The sequence below is a fragment of the Amphiprion ocellaris genome, chromosome 5 (genome assembly GCF_022539595.1).
Source record: "Amphiprion ocellaris isolate individual 3 ecotype Okinawa chromosome 5, ASM2253959v1, whole genome shotgun sequence".
NCBI classification, from domain to species: domain Eukaryota; kingdom Metazoa; phylum Chordata; class Actinopteri; family Pomacentridae; genus Amphiprion; species Amphiprion ocellaris.
This window is the reverse complement of record NC_072770.1, coordinates 10,703,729-10,730,563: the sequence shown is the minus strand read 5'-3', so window position 1 is coordinate 10,730,563 and position 26,835 is coordinate 10,703,729. Positions and strand designations below refer to the sequence as shown.

Genomic DNA, 26,835 nt, shown 5'->3' with positions numbered 1-26,835 from the left:
TGAAATCTTGCTTCAGGGGAAGAATGTTTCTTTTTCACACAGGTATATCCTTTAAATAGTAGAGTTAAATAAATTCATGATAACATATAATCTCCACACTTTCAAATGGCATGGCAACTATCTATAACTATTCGGATGTTTTTTGTTTTGTTTTGGGTTTTTTTGTTGGTTTTATTTTGTTGTTTTTTTCCTTTGGGTTTTTTTTTTCTATATTGTTAATTCAAACAAGAACCACATGGCTGAAAAGATGTTGAGAAAAAAAAAAAAAAAAAATATATATATATATATATATATATATAATTTTGACAGAGATGTGTAGAATAAAGGTATTTTGAGCTGAGATTTGTTTAATTTTCACAATACAAATTGCACATCACAGATGAGTCATTCAAGGACATTCAAAAAGTTGAAAACGAACATGTTTTCTTTAGGTTTCGACAGCAGGCTTTGGGGTTCAGAGGGTTAAGTAGTTTTAACTTGCAGATTAACGTTACAAAAAAGTGTAATTCAATATACACAAAAACAACGACAAAATAAAAATCAAATCAATATTCAGCATCTGTGCAATTCTTCCCAGCAAGTTCCAAGTATCTGTTCACATCAAGGCGATGCAGGCATGGATATCTGGGGTCGCTGTCATGTGTGAATATGAGGCTGATCACACTGTATTGTGTGACAGATAAGAATCTAAACACTTTAAGCTCCTAAAACTTTTATGCAATTCTGTGTATATATATATATATATATATATATATATATATATATATATATATATATATATATATATATATATATATATATATATATATATATATATATATATATACACACAATTATGTATCAGAAAACAAACAATATAATAAATGAGCAGCAATGAGTGCAGATCTGTTTAAATACACTGAAACTCAGACTCTAATCTGTCTGCCAGTAGTCAGAGAGAAGAGGATTATACATCTAGACGTACGAACACACACACACACACACACTGCCCGCGCAAGGGGGTAATAGAGAGGATTATCCATCTAGACCCTCACCTCTTTACCCCCATGTCTCTTCTACACACACACACACACACACACACACACACACACACACACACACGCACTAACTCAGGGATAATGTGTGGCCTCTCTAATCTCTCAAGTACTACAACTTCCTGCCCTGCAGCCAATCAGGGCTCCACTCTCATCTCTCCAGCCAATCACGCGTCCCCTGAGAAGCCCACAGGCCAAATCGGAGCAGCTCTTCAGCAGGCAGGTGAACCTCCCTGAGCTCCTGTAGGTCAGAGTGATTTCTCCCTCATTACCTCAGTGAGGCCGCCATCTACCTCAGCTGGAAATGCAATGCTTAAAAGAGCATCTGCTGGAAACCTACAGGCTCATATTTAATTAAGACATATAGAATGTTTGATTTTATGGTTGAAATATAGCAAGTTAAGGTAATTAAATGAAACCGGCTTGTAAACTATTTTTTTTTCTTCACCTAGAAGTCTCTTCCCGTATGTAACTAATACTTAAGTTTTAGGTTTTTGTTCAATTTGCTAATTTAAAAAAACAAACTTGTATTAATGATTACAGTGTTGAGGTAACACGCTTCAGAATTCCTTTTATATAACATGGGAATACCAGTTGGGACAAGTTAATTCATTATAAGTGATCAACTAAAAAGCTTGTCTTTATGCTTCCTCAATGTAGTTTGTTGTTTGAACTTAATTTTAACTCGAAACGATTAATGCAAACTGTTGCGTACCATTTTTTTAGAGTGTAGAGGAACAAAAATGAAACTCAGTGATGCACAAAAGAGTGAAAAGAAAAGATCCACAAAAACTATATTTCACAGTTTTAACCTGCTGACGCGAGGAATCATAAAGCTCCAACACACATTTCACTGCAGTCGTAAATCACTGTCAATCTGCAGGGAGTGACTCATTATGAAATATTTTTAATGTAGCAGCGACAGCAGAAGAAGAGGCTCGGTGACCTACATTAGCATCTAGAGGGAAAGCGTCGCTGTTGTCACTCGGCTGGCGGCAGGTTTCCGTGCTGCTGTCAAACAAGCGTCGCTGGGATGCAGAATCTGGCCGTTTCTTGTCAAACTGTCACCGTCGGCTGATTCCAAAATGCTCCATCTCTGATCACCTCTTCCAGGTTTAACCAAGTTGCATCTCTTTGATGCTTTTTTTTTTTTTTTCGAGGGTGGTATTGATTTTGATGGGAATATTTGGTCGACAAATGACAGGATACAAGAGCTTTTCCGGGCTTTTGTATCCTGTCACTTGTCGAGTTGCATATTCCCCAGAACTTGTCACTTCTGCCTTCTGCCTCTCGACTGCTGATTGAACAGCCTGATTAAGCGATTGAGACCTTTGTTGGAGATTAGCAGCTTGGCTATTTATTGCCGGTCCGTCGCTCATCTCTCTTGTGTATATTTATCTCAGCGAGAACAGCGGTGGCTATATTTAGGCCTCTGTCTTTCTCTCTCTCAGTTGTTTTGTTATCAAGAGTGGACGACTACAATGGAGATAACACAGCGAGGAAATATTATCAGACTATTGTTTGCTGCATTTTCTTCCTCCAGTTAGCTTATCTGGTCAGAAACAATAGAGAAAATGGGATGACAAAAACACCAAACATCCCAATTTCCTTTTGTGTTTCTATGCATACATGCACAGATATTTACATGTCTGCGTCTGTGTAACACTGCCTGCAGTTCAGCCTAGTTCAGCCAAAAAGTCAGAGAGTTTTTTTTCAAAACTTACTGTTGGTCACAGCCGAGTGTCTCATGGCCTCAAGGTTGAGAAAAAGTGTTGTGAAAAGTTAACAAATTATTTATTTTTTCATCATGTTTTGAAATGATGCCTCCAGAAAAATGATTTTGAGCTGAGATTTGGTTCATTTTCTGATCCCAATGTCATGCCGTGTCACTGATGAGTAGTTCAACGAAATTTAGAAAGTTAAAATACTGACAACATGCCTTTCAAACTCACCACTAGGTTTATAGGTTCAGAGGGTTGGTTTTATTGGTTTTGGTATACAACAATAGGAAAAAACATGATGAGGAAAGTGCAAAGTTCCCAATTTCCATTTATGTTTCTATGCATGCGTGCATGCATAGAAACATATATATATATATATTTACATGTGTGCGTCTGTATAAACAGTTCAGCCTAGTTCAGCCAAAAAGTCCCCAAATTTTTTTTGACAGATTCTAATGGTCACAGCTGAGTGCCTTATGGCCACAAGGTTGCAAACAAGTGTTTAATTTTTAGTTTTTTATAGAATCAGGTTAGAACAAATAATTTTTTGCCAATTTTTTTTAAAAGAGGCATCTAGAATAAAGTGATTTGCAGCTGAGATTTGGATCATTTTTCCATCCAAATGGTATGTCACAGAGGGGTAGATCCAATAGATCCAATAGTAGAAAATTAAAAAATAAATGAATTAAAAAAAAACAAAAAGATAGATAGATAGATTTTTTTTTCTTTTGGTTTCTACATCTTTTGACTGGGATAAATACGTTGTACAGACAACTTGCATTCCAATCCCACCAGAGGGTTTTGGGGTTCAGAGATAAAATATGTCAAGGAAGACACCAAACATCCCAATTTCCATTAATTTTTGTGCATGCATGCACAGTTTACTCACATATGTGCATCTACACATGCGTTTTATTCATTATTTGGGCATTTTCTTTATGTGTACATACATCTTTGGGTCGGTGTGTCTTTGCATTACCATTTGTTCTTCCTTCCCCGTGCATAGTGACCCAGAATGCCTTGACATTATGAAGTCAGGAAGCAGGAGAACAGTCTGTCCCAAATGGACAAACTTCTAAAAGCAGTGATGGTGGAACTTAAAGCAGTAGGTGTCTGCTGAGCCACAGGGTGAGGCAGGATGTCTCAGAGAGGGGAGGACAGGAAGAGAGAGGAGTTCTATTCACATTTTCACATACATATATTGCAATTATAGGAAAGTGTTATTAAATGCCTTCCTATCATAAATTCACATTGAAAGGCTCTTTGTGTTGAATTAAAAAGCAGGATTGCAGATGCCAAGGTGCAAACATGATGTAAAGATTATATGTTGTGCGTGTTCAGCTTCGACTTAAAGACAGTTAGATGGGATAGGAACTGTTATTGATGCAATCCTTGACATGCACTTCAGGATAGGTTATGTGTAATTGTCGGGGATGGCATCTTTTTGTCTGCTGGTGTCAAATTGTGCTGTACAATATAGCATTTCAGCATCGCTATTCGAATATGCACAGAAAATGTGATCCAAAGCATCTCACTCATTTCACTGACAAAAGGTCTGATAGAACATAATGTATTTTGACTTAACAATTCACTATCAAAGGACGATGCTGACCAAAAACAGGTACTCATTCTGCAGTTTCAGCAGCTGTTTCCGCTACACGAGGCAATGCAATAATTTAAATCTACACCACAAACTCTGTAGGATTGAAAAGTCACATTTGAATGTCATCCAAAGTAAGTAAACTAGTCTTAATGTCTTTGCCAGTGTTATAGCACATGGCAAAGGTTTCCAACAGCTTGATTTTAAGATAAGATAAAAGCCTTTATTAATCCCACAGTGGGGATGTTTGCAGTGCTACAACAGCAACCATTAGGGGTTGAAGTATAAAAAAATAAAAATAAACCGCAATATACATAACTACTAGTTTTAAAAATTACATTATTGCACGTCAGTGGTGTTGCACAGATTTTACTAGTTTTGCACAGATTGTACATAAGTAGAAGAACTTATCATGTATTCTAGCATGTGTAGAAAAATAGATATTTCACAGGGTTTTCAGTGTGCAAAATAGTCAGAATTAACTTATCTTTTATATTTTTGATCTACAACGTTTCATTCTAGAATGATTAATTCTTCCAAAATAGAGTTCATCTGGTGGAAATCCCTGTGTCTGTTTTGGAGTATGTATTGCAGAAATCCAAAATAAAATCCATTGTAATTCTTGCAGCCATAGTGTCAAATGAACAAGACAGAAAGTGTCAAACTGGCTGACATGGCTGGGATTCTTTTCTTTCTTCTTAGGATTTGTGAAGGTAGAGTTATTCTGTAAAGTCTACAAGCCTTATTTGACTTTCAGACACAGAATATCAAGAGTGAAGAAAGATTTTATTTAATAGACGACAGTCTTTTTCCTTTGCCGCATTTATTGCAACGGCAAGTAGCATGAATGAATCTCGTTCCAAAACTTGTCATACGGACATGTTGCAATTTATTCTTAAACAGATTTTAAGAATAACAAATGGCCGCTTGCCTGGCTACAATGCAGGCTTTTTAGTCTCCTTATGAAGTGGATCATAGTTGGAAATCCTCCCTGGCAGGCCATCAGACACTTAATTTTAGCGCATCAGCTCAGGGAATGAAGCACCTAAATACACTGTTTTCCATCTTTCATTAGCTTCAGGAATAAGATCTTGATTTTATTGCTGGTAACGTTGTTTTTAATCTTTTTTATGGTGGTTTTGCATGAGAGGTAGCACACTGACTGCTGCTTTGTGATTTTCATGATCATAATTAGGGTAGTTGTGCAGTTGGGTGATGCATTTTAAGGCATATTAAGCAACAGGGCCTAAAAAATAACAAGAAAAGATTGATTATTAGCATGGTGGTTTGTCTTTGAATCTCGAGGTTTCAGGTTCAGTATGAGGTTTACATGCAAGCTTTAGTAACTGTAAGCAAACTGCAGTGGTTTTGAGCAATCACACCTGCAATTTTTGCAGGATTTATATTGTCTAGTTACTACAAAAATGCACAAGAACCTTCTCACTTTCCAGTTGAATAAACTGCATTGCATGAGACAGGAGGGACAGGGAATATTGAAAAACATTCTTAAAGTTTTATTTCATTGTCAGATGTTGTGATTCGCAAATTCACTTTCACTGCACATTCAAACACCACAGACACTCCCAAAAGCTCCCTTAATTGATTTTTTCTTCTTTTTTTTCTTGTCTTGACAGTTTTGAGCTTTAAAGTTATGGACATTTTATTATTTCCTTACATTTGCATTTTTACATGTTCCCCTGTTTTGTGAAAATCCAGATAAAATCAATTAAAATCCCAGAATAACAAGTATCAATTTCCATGTTATAAGCGTCACTGCATAGTGACGTGTCTTTGAATCTTGACTTTGCAGGTTCAGTATCAGGTTCCTGTGCAAGTTTTGCTAACTGCAAGCAAGTTGCAGCATTTTTCAGCAATCACACCTGCAATTTTTGCAGGAATTGCTGAGTCAATTTACTATAGAAATGCACAAGAACCTTCTCTCTTTCCAGTTAAATAAACTGCATTGTGTGAGATGGTGGGAGAGACAGAAAATGTTGGAAAAAAATGCAAGAAAAGAGTGCTATAAAAGTTCAAACAGCACTGTAAATGAAACATAATAGGTTTTACAGTCCCCATCCTTCAGTCTCTCTCCATATATAGTAATATAAAAACACTGAAGGGAGGTCCAGGCATGCCAGTTTTAGAAACCAAGAATGTTCTGCCACATTTTTGCTGCCTATATTGAATAAAGAAACATCAGAGAGTCACCTGAAACCAACCGTATACATTTACGTTGCTGTAATCTGCCTCGGATGAGAGCATTCACTTAATGCTTAAAAAAGTAGAGCGCTAGTAAACAGTCTGAGCTTCCACTCAACTGAATGTGAAATAAAACGGAAGCGAAAGAACAAACACCTCACATAGTTTTTTACTTAATTCAGCGGGGCAGAGAACAGCAACGCTGAGATACTGAGGGGTGAAGCCGCTGCATATTTTCTAATAAAACAAACAGGAGCGCAGAGAATAAAAAATGGGAAATGACAAAGCCGAATTGAAATAGCATTCTAGATCACACAACGGCGCCTCATAAACATAGTTTATTTCCATAAAGCTTGGCTGGAGCCCAAAATGCTGCAGCCCAGCAGTGCAAGCACACACACACTGCATCAGTGGTGTGTTTGATGAAGGGGACTGCTGGGTAAAAGCTACAGCTTCTAATACTCACCAGCATCAATCCTCTGCATGGACAAACACATGCTCTAGTATGTGCAAATCATATAAGCTGGCATGAAGTGCAAACACACGCTAACAGACACACAAATACCTGCACAAACACCATGTTTCTGGCATCGATTTGAAAGAAGACCTCCTATATAATGGGTTTAGAAGTTTCTAATAACTTCTGGCTTGACATGTTGTAAAAGACGACTTTGCTGCATTGTCAGTTTTAGTTCAGTTTAGTTAAGAAGTCAGCAGTATATCATTTTAGAATAGAATCTGTCTAGTTCTAGTTTCGGTCAGGTGTTCATTTGTTGAGAATATACAGAAGAGGATAAACATCAACCACAACCTACACTGTAAAAATTACATTTTTTTTAACCTGTATCTTCCTTGAAGAATTTATCAGTTTTTCTACATATTTTATGACTTTTGTTAAATTACAGGCTCCAATTTCAAATAATCCTGAAATTTGACAGGAATAAGAAAATATGCTCAGAGCAACATGTTGCTTAAGAAAGGCTTGGCATGCTTTTGTTAACTAAATATAGAAAAGGTATTCACAGAACAAACATTGATCAGACACCTGTATCCTATAAAGATTGCCTTTGTTGACACCTGTATACAGTTAACATAGTGTAAAGACTTTTTTTTCTTTTTAATTTAAACAGTTTTTAACTGTAAAGTTTTGGACCTTCTATTTTGTTTTCTTACATTTGCTATATATATATTACCCTGTTTTGTAAAAATGCAGATAACATATTTTAAAATACCAAAATCCCAAATATTTATTATGTTATTATTATTATTATTATTATTATTATTATTATTATTATTATTATTATTATTATTATTATTATTATTATTATTATTATTATTATTATTTTTTTTTTTTATTTTTTTTATTATGCAGTTAGCCATTAAAAACAATGCAGAACTGTAAATGATATTAACATTAAAATCTGCATCTTTAACAAATCCATTCTTCTACAATATTTGTAAAATTGCATTTTTTAATTTACTGTATTTAAATCTGCAAAAATATTAATAATTTTTTTAAAGATAATTGCCATTATTTTAAGGGAAAATCCAGCATGGTACAGATTAGAAAATAGTCAATAAATTCCAACTGTCATATTACAGATTTTCCCAGTTTTGTCAAACTATAGAAAAAATCTAGCAAAATTACAGAAAAAAAGTATTCATTTAACTTAATTCCGTTAACTGTAACAAAAAACAACATCAACAGAAAAAAAAACACATTGCTAAACCTGTATACAATGTTCACATCAAAATTGTATTTTTACAAATGGGAATATGTTCTTTTATAACATGCGATTATTAAAATGACACTATTTCTGCTATATAAAAATCATTATTTTACATATATTTGCGGCTATTTTCAGTTTTTACAGTTATTTTTAATGTTCCAATAGTCCACAGTTTTTTTTTTTTGTTTTTTTTTTAAAATAAAATTTCTGGCATTTTTTCCGACAAATTTATTTTATTTTATTTTATTGTATGTAATGAGGCAAAAGTTATCCTCAAAGGCACTTAAAAGATTTACAACTTTTTTTTTTACAAAAAAGACTAAACCTATACACAATGTCCACATTAAATATGTGTTTTGCAAATCGTAATCTGTTCTGTTACAACGTGTCATCTTAAAATTACACTATTTAGCTGTATTTAAATCAGGGGACCGTGTTATTTTACAAATATTTGCCATTGTTTTGACAATTTTTAAAAAATTTTAATGCTAAAATGCTTTTGGTTTTTTTTGTTTCTTTTTTGTTTTTTTACATACATTTTTATGGCATTCTTTCGGCCAGATATATATATATATATATATATATATATATATATATATATTTTTTTTTTTTAATATATATATAACATTATATATATATTACATTTATTATAATTATATATATATATATATATATATATATATATATATATATATATATATATATATATATATATATAATGATGTGAGGCAAAAGTTAACCTTAACAACAATTAAAACATACACAAAATGTTTACTGGCCCTAAATGCAAGCTTCAGTTACAATTTATTTACAGCTTGTAAAGGACGTGCTCCTATGGCAACTTTCTTTTCCTTTTTTTATTTCTGTCCATCTTTCCCTCTGCAGATTGAATAAATTCTGCCGTTTTCTTTTCCGTGTTCTTCTTCTAGCCGTCTCACCGTTCTCTGTCTTCCTCCTCCTGTTCCCTCTAATCTTTTCCAGTCTTTCCTCTATTTACCTTCCTCACTTTCTCCATTCCTACTCACTAATTCAATCACACACACACACACACACACACACACACACACACACACACACACACACACACACATAACGTACACACATAACGTACACCTTCCCTCTGCTGAGTTATCCCCCACAGACGCACACTCTATTACCCAAGATGCACTGCCCCGCTGCGCGCCTGCCTTTTCATTGGCCAATAAAACAACCTGAGCTTTATGGCTCTACCGATTCCAAGTACATCAACTATAGAGGGAGGGAGAGAGAGAGAGACGGATGCTGAGAAAATTGAGGAAATAGTGTAGAAAGAGGAGGGGGGGGGATTGAAAAGGGCAGACGGAAAATACTTGGAAAATGAAAATACCATATAAAGAGTAATAAAAGAGGGGAAGATAGTCGGCGTGAAAGAGAGAGAAGAAAGGAGAAGTAAGCAGACGAAGGTGGAGAGAGGGAGAGAGAGAGCTAAACCCATAAAAATATAGAGAGCCATTCATGACTTATAAAATAACAGCCATCGATGTGCAAACCAAAACTGCAGCGTAGATGAAATAGATGATATTTTATTGTTCCAGCCCCTAAGTCCCAGCCTGTATAAATAGCTATTGATTCAACATGTTTTATTCAGCCAGCCGGGCGAACTTTCAGGCCTGGGAGACGTCGCAGCTCGTCGAAGGCGAGGCTGCTGCTCTACAGAGGGCTTTCTGCTGCATTTTGGACCGTCGTGTTCTATCGGCGAAAGGTTTTGTCCCAAGCTCCTCGGTGTGAGAGACCTTTTAGTTGTCTGTCTGGGCTGCGGCAGGGGAGTTGAGTGTCAGGAAAGTGGAGGGGAAAACTTTTCCTCGGTGCAGTGTCTCGTAGTGATGCACTCTGACATCATAAATCTATGTGGAACCCAATCAGACAAATGATTGTCTCTGATTTAAGGGGGGGGGGGCACATTTATTTTAACATGTCAAATTGAATTTATTTTGGAAGTCACTCTTACAAGTTGCTATCCTGTTGTACCTTGCTGTTTTAGTATTTCATATATTTGGTTTACAAATGGATTTGGTTTTGCTTCTTGCACGTATTTTTGTTGCTGCCTGTGTGGTAACTTGTGCAGCACTTTGGTCAACTCCAGTTGTTTTAAAATGTCAAGGATTAAATGTGTTTCCTGCAGATTTGACACCGCTGTCTCAGGTCACTGGCAGTGAAACAGAAGAAAGAAAAATATGACTGAAAAATACAAACTTGGTTCTTTGCAGCATTGAGGTTGGCCAGATAAGAGCAGTAAAATTCAAACAGCTGGGCAGGGGACACTGGGGTAAATCTGATGCTTTAGCACAATGGGAACATCCATCCAAGTCTGACCTTCAGACCTCAGAAACAGTTGTCCAGTAAAGAACAGAACATTCAAACTGTGATGATCAACCTTAAAAATGTCACTTATGGTATAACAGATTCAATATGTCAGATATTTTCTGCTCAAAACAGCATAAATTGTATCCTTATGAAGAAATTGGGTACATTTTTGAGGCGAACATTTTGCTCCAGGACCAGCTGAGCCACGTCCACTTCAATTTCAGAGGACAAAAATGTTTCAGGTCTGCATCTTGAGGATTAAGAACATAACATTGGTGCTCTATGTGCCCATTAGAGATTCAGTTTGCATGTTCCCAACCTTGAAAAAATAGAATGTGAAACCATTCAAAGACTGCTTTTGTCAACTGAGTCATCTAATAAGACGATAGTTTGTTAAGAATGATGACATAATGCAAAGCATCTTCAGAAAATACCCCAGAAAGGAAGGCTTTTGAAGCACCAGGAAATAAAGTAGAATCAACCCCGATTTAAAGAAATTAAGACTGTTTCTAGAGTCCTGCTGCACGCTATCATCCCTTCATACGTTTGCAGCCAGTAAATGCACATTTAGAGCAGTCTATCGGCCCCGTTTTTTTTTCCTTTTATTCTGCCCTGCCTCCTCATATTTCTTGTCCACACACACAGTGGCACATTCACACAACAGCGCTGCAGCCTGCAGGCCCAGTCGCAGCGAGGCGCCCAGCTGTCAGCGCTTCTGATTTCAGTCCGTTAATGGAGAGGTGAGGGCGGACTGACGTCCACGAGTGTGAAGTGCTGAGATCCTCCTCCCACCATTTCACCCCACAAATCACACACACACACACACACACACACACACACGCACACACACACACACCTCCAGCCTCCCAGCTAACTATTTTATGCAAACATCCGTCTACATCACTTGTTATCGCTTCTTCTTTTTTTCCTCTTTGGTTCAGTCTTTCTCTCAGCCCTCTCAGTTTCTTCACTATTCTTTCTTTCTGCCTTCTCCGGTAGAAATTTGAGTCTGTTCTCAGTTCATTGTGCTTTTTGTCACAATAGCAAGACTGTAATGCAAACTCTGATGCAAAATAAGAAAACTTTTAAAGGTTTGCTGCATTAAATCTCACGTCTTAGTGTTTGGACGGACGGACGGACGGACGGACGGACGGACGGACGGACGGACGGACAGATAGATAGATAGACAGACAGACAGACAGACAGACAGACAGACAGACAGACAGATAGATAGATAGATGCAAAAAAGTGCAAAAATTGTTGATATTTACAATAAACTAGAGAAATATAAAAGTACAAAATACGCTAAAATAGAGGATTACAAAAGTACAAAAGGGTGCAATGTCAAAATACAACTTTGCATCTCCATCATTCTCCTCCTTTTCCTCACCTCGCTTCATTCCAGACAGAATAAAGTGTGTTTTGTTGCAGCGCATCCATATTCTAGTGTCCCTGCAACACTTCTTTCTGAAAACTGAAGCTCGGTTTAACTCGTGTAACGTTGTCCGGTCGGCGCTTGGCTGACTGACCAGGGTTGACGGTTACAGAAAGGGCAGATGGAAATAGGGATTTCATGAAGCAAAACTCTCTGGCTGAGTCCAAACTGGAGAGTTTATGGTCATCTTAAAGCACTGCCCCCCTCCCGGACAGCTCTCTGCACTGTTTGTTTTCTCTTTTAAACTGAAGAAATCGGATTCCTGCTCAATTATTCCAGTCTGTGTCTGTCTCAGCTCCAGTATTTGTTAATTTTGGACTTGATGTGAGTCAATAATTTCTATTTTTTGCAGCTATGATGATGCTGCGCTTGTGCTGATGGGAAAGCTTTCTTCTGGGAATTTCTGGTTGGCAGTCAGCTTAACAGTGCTGCCCTCGCATGCTGTTTGGTAAAGAAATCACACCCAAAAAGATAAATGATGGGAAAGGGATCCAGGGGCTGTAGCAGGGCACGTTTGGAGAAAGATTCTGCGTTGGTGGAGGTTTCCGCTCCACCAAGTTGCCTTCTGGTTCATTCATGTTGTTGTTTCTGTCTCTTTGGATCTTTCTCCTCATTGGTGGTCACCTTGCCTCCACCCTTTATGCACCTGGTGTTTCTATTTTTCACTGTGACACTGAAAGACAAACTGAAATGCACTTAGAGTTTGTGACACAAAGTGCTGAAATGAGTTTGGGGCTGAATCGCTATTAATGTTTTTTTTGTTTTTTTTGTTCCCACCACTCAATATTCTTTTGTGCTGACTGTCATTCACGTTGACAGCTGTCCTCCAGTGTTTTACCGGTTTGTGTGTGTCCATGTGTGCAGTCATTGATGGTTTCGCAGTGTGAAAATTTGCCGGCAGCAGCAGCATCATGACAGACATTGACAGGTCTTTTAACAGAAGAACTATTGAAGTGTTGCTGCCAGTTTAGTGGCTACGGGTCAATTTGCTCAATTTGTTCCAGTCTCAAAGTGGAGATCGTGGGGGAGAAACACTATTGTAAAGAGCCGACGTCGCTTTTGGCTCTAAAAAATTGATTCGTGTGACGTTTTACAGACAATTTAATAACTGGTGATTGATTTACTGGATTTGCTGCAGTGTGACAGCAGAGGTTGGTCGGATCAGGGTCAGACTCCGAAGGTTACTGTTTACTTTCTGCTGGAAAAGAACAATAGAAAAGCAAATAAATGAGTCTTATTCCTAAAAAATAAGGACACATTTCACTGTGGTTATTCTATATATTTGCAGTGAATTGTAATTTATGAAATTCAACTTGCATCCATCCATCGATATATCAGTCGATCAAAAAGTTGTAATGACATCAATAAGGATTGTAACCTACTCTCAGTGCTGTGTAGCATTTTAATCTTTTTTATGCTATTATTTGGTTCTACAGACAACAACTTATTGCTTTAGTTTGCTCTTAGTGCTGTCATCTCAGTCAAGTTGGCCAAAAAAGACAGAAAAACGCAGTAAATATTGAGCTTAGTTGTCACCAATGAGTCCAAGTGAAGTTTAAAGTTGTTGCATGTGTGAAAACAAACCAAACCGTGAGCTCTTAGATGATACTTTAATTATACGTCTCGTTATCTTTTTGTTCATTTTGGGTTTATGCAGAGTTAAGCGTTTCATATCAGTGGAGTGACATTGTGAACTTTGCATATGAGATCAGAAATCGCCATAAAAAGATATGTTTCCATCTCCCAAAGGTTTAGAAGGTTGGACTCGCCATTTCTCACATGGGAACTGATGACAGGGTTAATTTTACAAACTACCATCCAATTAAAACAGATTCCTAACTGTATCTTCACTATGCTGTGACTCGATATTCAGAATCTGGATAATTTTTTTTTTTTCATATTATATACAATATTAGTGTATGAGTGTCTTATGGTTTTTAAACATTCAAGATTTATGGTAGTTTTCCATGATGCATGTTTACTAGAAAAAAGTTTGTTCATGTATTCTTCCCCAACAAAACCTTTGGTGAGCAAAGGAATGCAGTTATCACTAATAAAATGTAAATATATAGGAAGATATTGCAACGCTAACTGCTAATGCTAACTATAAATCTATATTTCTGCTGTCTCTCACCAGATCACCTACAAGGCCCTGAGTTCGTTGGACCCCAGCGCTGATTTAACCACCCAGAGAGGCCGAGTGTTTAAACTGATGAACGAGACTCATCATCTGTTCGTGGGACTCTATCCAGGAACAACCTACTTCTTCACCCTCAAAGCTTCCACCAACAAGGGCTTCGGACCTCCGGTCACCACACGAATAACCACCAAGATAGCAGGTAAACGCCACCTGTTGAAAAATATCAGTTTTTTGCAGTTGTTTGGTTTGTTTCTTCACATTTTCTGCACTTATTCACTGTCAGATTGTTAATTTGTTGGCTAATAACAGCAGGTAGAGAGGCTTGTTTGTTTTCCAGCTGGTGGGCCGACACAGCTGTCACTTTTAGTCCTTGTTGTTTTTTTGTTGTTTGTGTCTTTCTTTGTCTGTGTAAGTGACTGTTTTCATATCTGCCTTGACTTTTTCTCTCTATTTATAACCCTCTCTTCATGTCAGCCGCCTTGGTCCGTAGAAAATGTCAGTGGCGCCGCAACAAAAAAAAGACGAAGCAAACAATCTGTGGCGAGAACTATGAAGTGTGCTCACATTTCTTTATTCTTGAACCAGAGGACTCTTCATTCCAATTCCAGCTGTTTCTAGGAGGGTGTCCTTTGTTGTTCAAATGACAGAATGCTGGATACAAAATAAAACCCTTCACTTTTTCCTCTTTGCCCTTTACTTGTTTTTCCATCTAGTTTTATCTATCCTTTTCCTGTTTCTCTTGCATCCCAGTCATTTCCTCCTCAATCCTCTGATTCATCCTTTTTTTTTTCTGTTCCTACCTTTCTTTTTTGTTTACACTTTTTAGTAATCCCTTTCAGGAATTCTATATCTGGTTGTTTTTTTTTTTGCAGCTCATTAGTATTTCCGATTTCTCTTTATTTCTCTTATAGTCCATATATCTGTGAAATCTACAAAGTTTTACAACGCCAAGTTCAACTTTATACCAAAGCAACACTGTTTTTCTATCCAAATTTGGAGAAGAAACCTTTAACTGCATGCAGAATAAATGCAAAATCTACCATCTAAAGAGATTTATTCATTTCAGCTCCCAGCTGGTTTGACATTTGTTCCATTTCCCCTCATTTCTAGTCTATTTCTTCCCTTCTATCATGTTTAAATACAACCTTATATGAGTCATTACCTTCTTTTTGTGCACTGAGAAATCTATAGCTTTAAGGTAATCCAAAGAGAGTTTATCATGTGTGTTTATTAATCTTATTACAAAGTTTATTGGTGTCACTTTACTTAATCCACATGTGACATGAAGCAGAGAGAATAGCAGATATCTTCCCTTTAGGTTTTATTCACAAGGGGAAGCTCTACACTGATCCCTTTTCTTATTTATCCGCATATTTATGATAAATTTGGCCTCACATTGATGTGTCTCATTCTGAAAAGTCAGCTTCTTCTAAAAACCAGCATGGCTCTGATCAAAATTTTGTCTTAAAACAGAACTTATCGTCTTTTTGACATGCGATTTCAGCATCCAATGGTTTGTTATTGCCGTGTTTCATAGCAAGAAACTAGTATCTCATCTGTTTTTGGAGGCAAATATAATGCAGCTGAGGTAAATAAAATAAAATAGTGTCATTTAAGGAATGTATATATGTAAGACATGTCCTCTGATTCATCTGAATCATCTAAAAATCTGACTTTTAGAGAAATCTGCAGCTTTGTGTGGTATATCTCACTTTTTCTGCTTTCTTTCTACTTGTAAACATGCTCAAATTTTCAAATAACAACTTAAATGCTAAAATCATGCCACTTTATGATACCTAGAGGAATACTATAATACGTTTTAGTGTATAAAAATGTAAAACTTTCATTACCCCTCTCAAAACAGGTCTGAAATAATGCCTCAGAGTCAAATTAATAGTAAACATGATTTGTTGCACCACCAATTCTTCAAGAAATCAACAAACACGAGACACAGATTTATGTGTGAAATGTGAAATTCTGAACAAATTGTATTTGAGGAAAAGAAGCTACTTTCAATGAAATAAGTGATCACATGTTTTGAATTAAACTCAATGCAACTCTGTTTTTCTGGCATTTAACAGATTTTATTACATTCTAATGTGTCATCAGCATTTTTGCATCTATCAGCACCTACAGTGATTCTAGCGTGACCTTTTCCACCGAGCCTTTTAAATCTGAACAACATGTTTAGAGGAAAAACAACGGCAAAAAACAGAACATAAAGGAGAAACACATTGCTTCCACACATCAAAGATCCTCCCAAATGTCACGCCATCCCCAATCTTCATTATCTCATTCAGGGAGCAAAGGATGAAGAGATTTAAATGAAACGCTGCAGACGGATGGAGATGGATGGACAGAGGAGAAGGAGGAGGAGGAGGAGGAGGGGTTGTGTTAATAACCTAAATGTCACACCAATCAAGGAAGAGAAGTGTTGATGTTTAACTCAGACGGGCGTCGACGCTGCACCTCTGATATGAGGACCATGACGGATGTGAAATTAAAAGCTTGAGTGTAATAAAATGCTGTTGTTGAGATGCGATACCGTAATGTCAAAGCAAAGGAACCAGATGTTCATAATACTAGATTTGTTTAGAAGGCTTTACATAATGTGTTTTTATTACAGTGTTAATCCAAGAGTTTGAAATGGAGTAAATTAATATGTCTGTATTGCACTGCATATATATATATGTATATATATATGTATATGTATATATATATATGTATATATATATGTATATATATATGTATATATATATATATATATATATATATATATATATATATATATATATATATATATATATATATATATATATATATATATATATACATATATATATATATATGTGTATGTATAGTATGTATGATATATGCTATCTCGGCTGCAATCTGAATGCAAGCGATATGATACAAATTCGCGACAATCAGCGTAAAAGGGATATCTATATAGGCCTAAAGTTTGGAAGCGAGATCAAGTTTGTACAAAAAAGATCATATTAGTTTGTCAGAGATATGGACACAGTTGAGATTTATTGGATTTTTTTTTTTAATGCAAACTCTGAAAAGCCAAAGATCTAAAGTGAATAATGCAAACTGTGATTTTTTAATTTATTTATTTTTGCACTGAAGTTGTGACTCTTGAAAATCTTCTCAACTATAAAACTAAACCCTTCTTTTGTTTTGTTAACATTTATTCAGCAGTTGTCTGGTAACATCAATGTATACCTAAAGGCTAATTGAGCAAAATGGTGCATATCAATGAAAGTGAAGTCTGATCATGCAGTAAATACTCAAAATCCATAGAACTCATACAAACTTTTGGCCTGTATTCATTTTTGACAGTTTGGTCAATATTTGTGCCATATTTCTGTCACTGAAGCGGGAAGTGCCCTTTTAAAATGAATTTTTACATTGATTTTTTTTTTTGTACAAAGTTACTTTCGTAATGATGAATACAGTCTTTTTTAAATTTTTTGTTTCCCTACAGTTGTTATTCTCTGAGTCTGTCTGCGTTTCATCACTTTTTTGCCCTGATGTAATGTTTTTTTTTTTTCCTTAAAGAAGCAAAACTCATTTTTCATTGAGTCTCTGCATATTACATTATTTTGAAAAGCTGAGGTTGGTGCATCTGACTGCTGTCAGAAATACTTACGATTTTGGGTTTGGGATGAATGAATTAGATTTATTTAGCAGCAAGTTTCTGCAGCTACAATAACAGCCTTTTTAAGAGATGCTCTGGAATAAATCCCAAACCAGACAGTAAAAGTAACCCCGGTTTCAATTTGTAATTCCTGAAACTCATTTTTTTTTTTTTTTTTTAAAACATATTTTTATTTTTCAGCACCCATGATGCCAGAGTATGAATCTGAGGCTCCACTAAATGAGACAGAAACCACCATCACTATCCTGCTGAAGCCTGCCCAGTCCAGAGGAGCACCTATCAGGTAATTTATTTCCTAAAAATTCCTATTTCCCTCCTTCTTTTTGTATTTTCCTTTACTCCTCTGTCGTCCCCCACCAACTTTAATCATCTTTACGGCTTTTCTGTCCCCATCTTCCTTCGTTTTCCCCTTTTTTGTTCTCCTATTTTCATCCATTTTCCTTCCTCAAGGGGCTCCTTTAACGCCATTAAAATCACTCACACATATAAGTCCAATTTGTATGCAAAGGGAGGAAAGAAAGAAACTCATAGAATTTTCTTTTTACCAATCTGGCAGTGAAACATATCGTCATTACTTACTTATGTCTGGCAAATAAACGTCTGATGGTAGATTTGCTGCTTTAGCAAAGATGAATTGAACTTTTCTTGTGCAAACCTACAATCATAGTCACATAAAAACACAGAAATACACAAGTGCACATGTAGTTCCCCTGCGATGTATATGTAAACTCTTGCAAGATCGAGCAATATGCCAATCATGCCATGCAAGCTCTCTTTAGAAGCTGTATATCAGGCACAAACAGCACACTGAAGTTTCATTTTTCCAGTCCCCAGTCCACCCCACTCACTTGTTCAAAACAAAACCAGACAGCGCGGACACCCAGATAATTTATTTCCTCTCCTTTTTCCTCATTTTTTTCATCCAGCATGTTTTTTAATTAAAAGTTCACTTTGAACATGTGATCTCATCCATTTAATTGGTGTAGGGGAGAACATTATTCTCACTCGCCTTTAGGGAAATACAGCTTCAACAAGGCTGCATAGAGAATATATATCACTTTGCTTTGGACTTGGGGAAATGGATTAGTGAAATGCGAGTGTGGGTCAGTAGTTTAGTGTTAATTTCTGCAAATCCCATACCGTATCTCACCATTAATCACCCACACACGGCAAATATGTCTCCTGTTGAATTAGGCTGCACTCTCATCGCCGACATCTTTATGTGTTTATCAACCCGAGATAAGCCCCCTTAATGTGTTTGCTTATTGTGTGTGTTTTGTGAAAGTATTACATGTTTTAAGTGCCAACAGATGCACACAAGGAAGCAGGGAGAAAAAAGAAAAAAAGCATCTGTTGGTTAATGTGCGTGCAAATTTATATTATTTTTTTTTTTAACAGGAATTGTTTTGTTTTTTCAATACATTCTGAGTAGAGCGTCTGAAGTTCAGGAGCTTAGATAAAGAATGTTTACCAAAATGGCAGCGCTAAGAGGAGCAGCTGTCGTCCTGCAGACACACATTTACACATCCGCAGACATGGAGGGAGGCGGCTGTAAAAGCTAACAGTGCAATAAATACACACATGTTTGCTCACTGAGGTAAACACAAACGCACCGACTTACATATGTGGCTGTAGACATGTGCAGATCGCAGATAAATAGAGATACATGGACATAATCATCCCAAAGTCAACAGTTATTTAAATATGTTTACACACAGAAAAAGCACATAAAGGTCACACTGGTGTTCTGTAAAACATCGAAAAGTGGATGGTATGGGAAAAAAAATGAAGGTTTTGTAAGAGTTAACATATTTTTTTCAACAATTTACTGTTAGTTTACACATTTCCCACTTTTTTATTGAAAGCCTGGAAAAAAAAGTATTATGTGACAAATTAATCATAAAGAAAAGAAAAACAATAGCCCAAAACTGTAAATAGTAATCAGAAATCTTTTTTTTTAATTTAAACCATTATAAATTAATTATTTTACAGATTTTTGCTATTATTTGGTAGAACATTTTACATTTTAATGATTTAAAATTACTTCTCTTTAATTTACAGATTCTCACAGCTTTGTTAAATTATGAATAATTAGTTAAATCACAGAAAAAAGTTTAAATTTACATTTTAACAAATAAAAACAGGCAAAAACTGCACTGAGCTTACGCGTCTATATTTTTATAAATTCAATTTCATTCTAAACAATGTTTGGCCATAAAACTATACTATTTTTAATGTATTTAAACGAGTAAAAATAGCATAGCTTTACTAATATTTACTGTTATTCAAGGAGGAAATATATAAATTAAGGACTGAAGACTACTAAATAATTTTAAACTATTATTTTAGCGTCAATTTACATGTTCCTAATTTTTTAATAGTTTTTACCGCTTTTTTGTATTTTTTGGCATCATTGCTGCCAGATTTTTGCCATTTTTTTTAAAAAGTTTTTTTTTTTCTTTTACAGTGTGGATATGTTGTCCCTAACCCTACATTTAACTCCATTTTCTAACACCATTACACCTTTATTCCTACTTTCTAAAATGTCTTCTCCTTCCTTTTTTTTGTTGTTGTTTACTTCCTCACTTTGATAAATGTTATCACTTTTCCACGAACGTCCTCCTTTTACCAAAACTGTCCCTCTTGGCTCTTAGTTTGTCCTGACTGTAAAGGTGTAAAACTGACTGGATATAAGTAAAAACACCTGGACTGTCTCAAACACTAAGCACACACACTTCTACTATTCCCTGTCCACTCCTTGTAACAGGCTTCTGCCTCATCCCCAGTGCAGCCTCTGAAAGTGATTAGTTTGAAATGGATATTTCACCAGAAAGGCAGAAACGTCGGAGCGAGTGACAGTTAGGAAGCGTGACAGAGAGAGAGAGAGACTCATCTTTGGTCATCAGCAATTATCCTTTATGAAAGCTGCCAAACGCGAACCGGGGGATAATTGGCCGCGGCCTCCTTCACAGAAACATACATTTCCCTAATTGCGTATAATTGTGAAGTGAGTTCTTGGCGTGGAGGACGGAAGGTAATTGCGGAGGGCTGCTGCATTTGTCCTGACCGTAAAAGGAGCCCTCAGCCATTCATGAAGCCTCTCGGAGCATAATGGAAACGCATATGTACACGTAACCGAGCACGGACGGAGACAGACATTTTTTCAAGTGTCTAAATGCACATAAATGCAAGCACACCTGCTAAAGCACATCCAGGTAAACGGGTACACCTGATAGAGTCTCTGCAAGTTATTACTTAGACACAGAAAGATATACACACACACATCTGGACTCTTAAAGAAATCAATTAAAGCTCACACACATATACATCTATTACTTTTAATTCCTACTTTGCTGCTGAGTCAGCACAAGAAATGGTCTGCCAGGCACTTTGTTAGAAAGTTAGCTTCCAAAGTGTATCTTCCATTTGGAAAAAAAAAAAAGTGAGCAGTGGAACAAATTATCCTCCTTTGTAACGGATAGTAGGCATTTTTCCTCAAGATTCCTCACAGACCTCTTTTGCTAATGCTTTTATTACCAAAATGGATATAAGCACTCTGGAGATTAAAGTTTTTAAGGCTGTTGAAAGGTTGTTGAACGGTGGCGATAAATTTAGGTGTCAGATAAAACACCTAAATGGTTTATGCGACTTGCACATTGTTTCAGGACACCTGTAGTGATTGCAAAAATATCTGCCCCACTTGGTTTATCGACTATTTTCTTCATTTATCAGTGTGATAGAACGCTTCAAAACCAGCAGGGGTTGGTAAACAACACAAAACAGCATCTTTAAAAACCACCATTTTATGTTTCCAGCTCCTACCAGCTCGTTGTGAAGGAGGAACGTAAGTCCAAGACCCGTCGCGCTGCCTCCGAGGCCCCCGAGTGTTTCTCAGCCCCCGTCAGCTTCCGTAACGCCTCCGTCCTGGACTCGTCCTACTACATCGCCGCCGAGCTGCCGCCCTCCAGCCTCACGGTGGTTCAGCCGTTCACGGTGGGCGACAACAAGAGCTACGGCGGTTTCTGGAATCCGCCGCTGTCGCCTGCCAAGAGCTACAGCATCTACTACCAGGCCATGAGCAGAGCCAACGGGGTGAGTCTCGGTTTCCCAAACAGCATATTCAAGGGCCAGTTCATGAAATGGGATGAGAAAACAGGCTCTGTTTAACCGGGACAATCAGTTTAGGCTTCATTCTTCTTGTGTCAGAACAAAAAAAGAAAAAAAAATCGATTTTGTTGCTCATTTCCTGAGAATTCTTGTGTATACTTGGAACATTTGTGACTTTTTGTGCATTTAAATGCAACATCAAAAAAGTAGATTTACCAGGATTTAATCATTTTATTTCTCATAAAGAAAACCTCACACTATCAGGGAAGTTAGAAAGTATCTGCAATCATAGTAAGCAGGTTGGGTAGGTGGGTTTAAAAGGCATGTTATATTTAAAAGAAAGCCAAAGTTAGTCAAAATCACACCATTTATCAGAGCCAGAATCTGTGAACATCAGCAGTTTTTCGACTTTCTCACCACTCTGTTCTGTCAAGAAAATGATGCAAATCTATACTTAGAACTCTAACATTTCAAAAATTGCAAAAAATATATTGTTTGCATTAAGTACATTCTGTTAAAAACTAAAATCTGAATTCCTCTGCACAACCAATAAACCATTAGTGGCTCAGCTATGCCCAATAATCACCTGTAACACCAGTATCAATTCAGAAACTTTTCAGCTGAACTTGGTCGAACTGCAAGCAGTTTTTTTGTCAAATGAATAGCCAAAGAAATTCTATATTTTTTTTTTTGTAGGATTTAAGTTATTATATCTTTGTCATATTGAACAAAACACCTTTCTGAGTTCTATATCCTTCTAGTCATGGTTGTTCTGTTTCCATACAGGTTCAGAACTTCATATTGCAGTGAAAAATGAACCTGCAATGAGGAAAAATGTGACAAGAGCAGAAAACACCCCTGTGAGTTCAGAGGGTTAACACATTTAGGGGCTTTCAAACGTGTTTGCCTTGATTAAAAATAAGTAAAAATGAAGTTTAAACTAACAAGTGACACAAAAACAAAAAGAAAATCTAAGCAAAGTCTTGCTCACTTTGCTCTAAACTAACTACTGGCTCATTATAAAGGACATGGTAGACATTTTATCTTGAGAGATTTAAACGTGTTTTTTTTTCCCAAATCCTTTCAGAACAATTAAGTTTAAAGGTAAATTTTTACAGTGTCACAACTGGTTGCTGCTCAATTACTACCCCTGTCCAGTTTGAAACTTCATCAGGTGTCCAAACATTTAATTGATGTGAAGACAAATTTGCAAAAACAAAAGTAGTACAGGAGCAGTTTGAATGACCTTCTCAAGGCTCCAGTCCAGTCAATTCAAAGCTGCGTGTTGCCTTATGCATAAAAATGGAAAAATAAAACGACAGGAGAAGGATTCTTGTGGGAATCCTCCCTCCCAGAATTCATCTGCCGGCGTCTGTTTGCTGCCCCTTTTTGTCTGGTAATTACACCGTGTGCAGATAAAACAACACCCCGCCCACCTGCCCCCCAGCTGCCTTCTCATAACTCATTCACAACTTGAACTTTTGAATTTCCATAATACTCTCAACTCCTGCGAGGGTTGTTTTAATTTTCCACTGCCGTAACCACGGTAACTCAGTACAGAGAGTGAGGATGGGCGAGCTTGGCTTGTCGTGATGTAATATCCTCCTCCAGAAGGCAGGTTTTACCCACAATGCACTGCAGAGGGAGAAAGAGAGAAAAGGCTATGTGCAAGTGGGTGTGAGTGGGGATTCTTGCATGATTGAACAACTGTGACTGCGAGCGGATGAGTGTGCGTTTATAAGTGTGAGTACTCGTGTGTGTGCGTGTGTGTGTGTGTGTGTGTGTGTGTGTGTGTGTGTGTGTGTGTGTGTGTGTGTGTGTGTGTGTGTGTGTGTGTGTGTGTGTGTGTGTGTGTGTGTGTGTGTGTGTGTGTGTGTGTGTGTGTGCATGTTTTGTACATGTGCAGATATCCTAAATCCAGTCACATCAGACTTCCCCATTTGATTGGATCTCAGTCAATCCAATCAGTGTGGGGTTTGTTTGGGTCATGGATTGGAAAATTTTGGGGCACTGATGGGGGGTTTTGGTGGTGAAAAGTAAATAGAAAAGCAAGCAGCTCTGCACAGCCACTGGAACCAACATGATTTGATAAGGAAGTCAGGACACACATTCCTAAAACTCGTGAATTTTTGCCACTAAACTGAACTATGCGTATATTCTCCAGATTCCCAGTTATTGCACCAATCAGAATTGTTGACTGGATTGCTGAGACAGAAACTGTAGTGATTTGCTGCCATATTATAATTGTTTTTTTTAAATTATGCAATACTTAATATGTATAGATAGATAGATAGATAGATAGATAGATAGATACACACACACACATATATTGCAGTAGTAACGTGCATAACCGGATAGATGCAAACATGCACAGATGTGTTCTATATTTGGGAGAAGACTGAGGCTTAAATTTTAACCAAATTGAACCCGTGCAGTTTGTGGAAAGGTAGAGATCATGAGTAAAATAATGGGATATATGACATACACGACCTCTGCTAAAGCTGTTCTTTCAACCCAAACCTTCTCCATCTGTGGACTCTGTAGCTTTAAAACAACCATTTTCTGCTTTCCATCCAATCGATAAATATCAAAAGAAGTATGCAGAACTTGAACCTTAACTTACATTTTTGTGCGTTTGTGGAATAAAATATCTTTTTTTTCATAAGAGGATAATATTTAATCTCTGAATTTGACCCACATTTTGACTGCGAGATGAGATTAACCTGTCAGAGCCTTTATATTCAAATGGAAAGTGACTCAAGTTTGATTATCTGACTTTAATGTACCTATATTTTAAAAATGTGGCTTTTTTACAGGGTTATTTTTACTGATGTTGCATATGAGCCCTCTCATTCTGCTCTAAACACATGATCTTGAGAAGAAAACTACAGACAGATTCCAGAAGGACAAGTCATTTGGGCCTGAAATTCAGTGTGATATTACGCTGCTGGCTGCAGTCCTGTTCTTTATTTGCTCAAACCTCTGTGAAAAAATCATACATGGATCACTATGTTACCCATGTTCATTGAGAACATTATAATATCATCCAAGGGATTAAGAGTATGTGTGACTAGGAGTATATATGTGTGCAGATGTGCTCTCAATTCCAGACATGAAGCTATCAGTCAGTATAAAATGAAAAATAGGCTGACCCATGTGGTTCGATCTAACGGACGAACTACTGTCGCTCAGAGTTCTGACAGAAAGGTGTCCGAATACACAGTGCATCAGTTTGTTCTGTATGGGGCTACATAGCCGTAGACTAGTCAGGATGCTCATGCTGACCCCTGTGCTCCGCTGAAGCACCAACTATGGACACATGACCATCAGAACTGGACCACAGAGTAATGGAAGAAGGTGGCCTGGTCTGATGAATCACGTTTTCTTTGACATCATGCAGATGGCTGAGTGCGTCCCTTACCTGGGGAACACATGGCACCAGGATGCATTATGGGAAGAAAGCAAGCCAGCAGAGGCAGTGTGATACTTTGGACCAGGTTCTGCTGGGAAACCTTGGGTCCTGCCAACCATGTGGATGTTACTTTGACACACACCACCTACCTTAGTATTGTTGCAGACCGTGTACATCCTTTTAAGGAAATGATATTCCTTGACGGCTGTGGCTTCTTTCAGCAGGATAATGTGCCGTGCCACGAAGCAAAAATGGTTCAGGAATGGTTTGAGGAGCACAAACACCAGTTAGAGGTGTGACTTGACCTCCAAATTCCTCAGATCTCAATCCAGTCCAACATCTGTGGGATGTGTGGACAAACAAGTCCGATCCATGGAGGCCCCACCTCGCACCTTCCAGGACTTAAAGGATCTGCTGCTAACATCTTGGTGCCAGATAACACAGCACACCTTCAGAGGTGGAATTAATGCCTTGACGGGTCAGGAAAAGGGGGACCAGCACAATATTAGGCAGGTGGTCATGTTCTGCCTGATCGGTGCATATCCAGAAACTCATATCTTAATAAGAAAGTCGGCTGTCTTTCAGTCACCTCATGAGTCAAGAGTCAGTTTGGAAACACATTTAACAGAGTGTTTTCCTTATCGGCATGACGAAGGGCAGCAGGTTGAACCCACCTGGTCTGGTTGGAGGCCCAGTCTCCTTTCACACACAACAACAATAAAGGTTTTTGTGTCTTTTCTTGGCTCCTGTGAAAATTAAATTGGCCAGCGGATCAGCGAGGCCACCGTGGCCAGTTGTCACCTGACTCTGAATAGACTGTGTAACCCTGCACAAAAAAAGGAATGTCAGTATTTGAATAATTCATTCTCTAAATTTAATCTCTCCATTATACGTCGGTGCAACGAGGATTCGTGAAAGCAATATTATGTCACTCAAAGATTTAAGTTATCTTCAGTCCTCACAAAGTCCTGTAATTTGTTTAATTTCCGTGCTGTCAGTCATTTTCTGGGAGTAGGTGTCAGTTTTTTATCTTTTTTTTCTTCTGCAGTGCTGGATGATGTCTCATACTGGAAAGAAACTCCTCATTTACATTTTAGAGGACTTGGCTGGTTTGTCATAGTTTGATCCCATGGATGAAAGTCTGCTTCTCATTCTCTGCCTGTCTTGGATAATCCTACTAGTTTCTTTTTCTTTTTTTTCTCCTCTCTGAGCTCCACCTGTCCGTCAAGGAGAACGTCTCTCCTCCCTCGTTCTCTTTCAATTTCTGTCACTTTCTCTCCTGAGAACATTTAGTAGAAATTGTTCTCTCAGTCCACCCACTCTCCAACTCTTCATCGCTCGCTGCTTCTATCTTTGCTCTTTCTTCAGATAGAAAAGAAAACAGACGTGCTTTCAGTGCCTCTCCTCCTTTTTTTTAAAAAAACCTCTTCTTAATCCCTCTTTTCTTCCC

The 26,835-nt window shown here is 37.3% G+C and overlaps 1 protein-coding gene across 12 annotated transcripts in view; it reads left to right on the top strand.

The window, feature by feature from the left end:
* Nucleotides 1-26,835, top strand: part of ptprt (protein tyrosine phosphatase receptor type T) — a 412,332-nt gene that overhangs the window by 227,680 nt on the left and 157,817 nt on the right. For all 12 annotated transcript variants that reach the window (XM_035943149.2, XM_035943147.2, XM_035943148.2 and 9 more), the window contains exons 12-14: nucleotides 14,200-14,401; nucleotides 18,047-18,149; nucleotides 21,682-21,958. In XM_035943149.2, coding sequence (XP_035799042.1) covers nucleotides 14,200-14,401; nucleotides 18,047-18,149; nucleotides 21,682-21,958 — 582 coding nt within the window. The remainder of the gene's footprint in view (nucleotides 1-14,199; nucleotides 14,402-18,046; nucleotides 18,150-21,681; nucleotides 21,959-26,835) is intronic.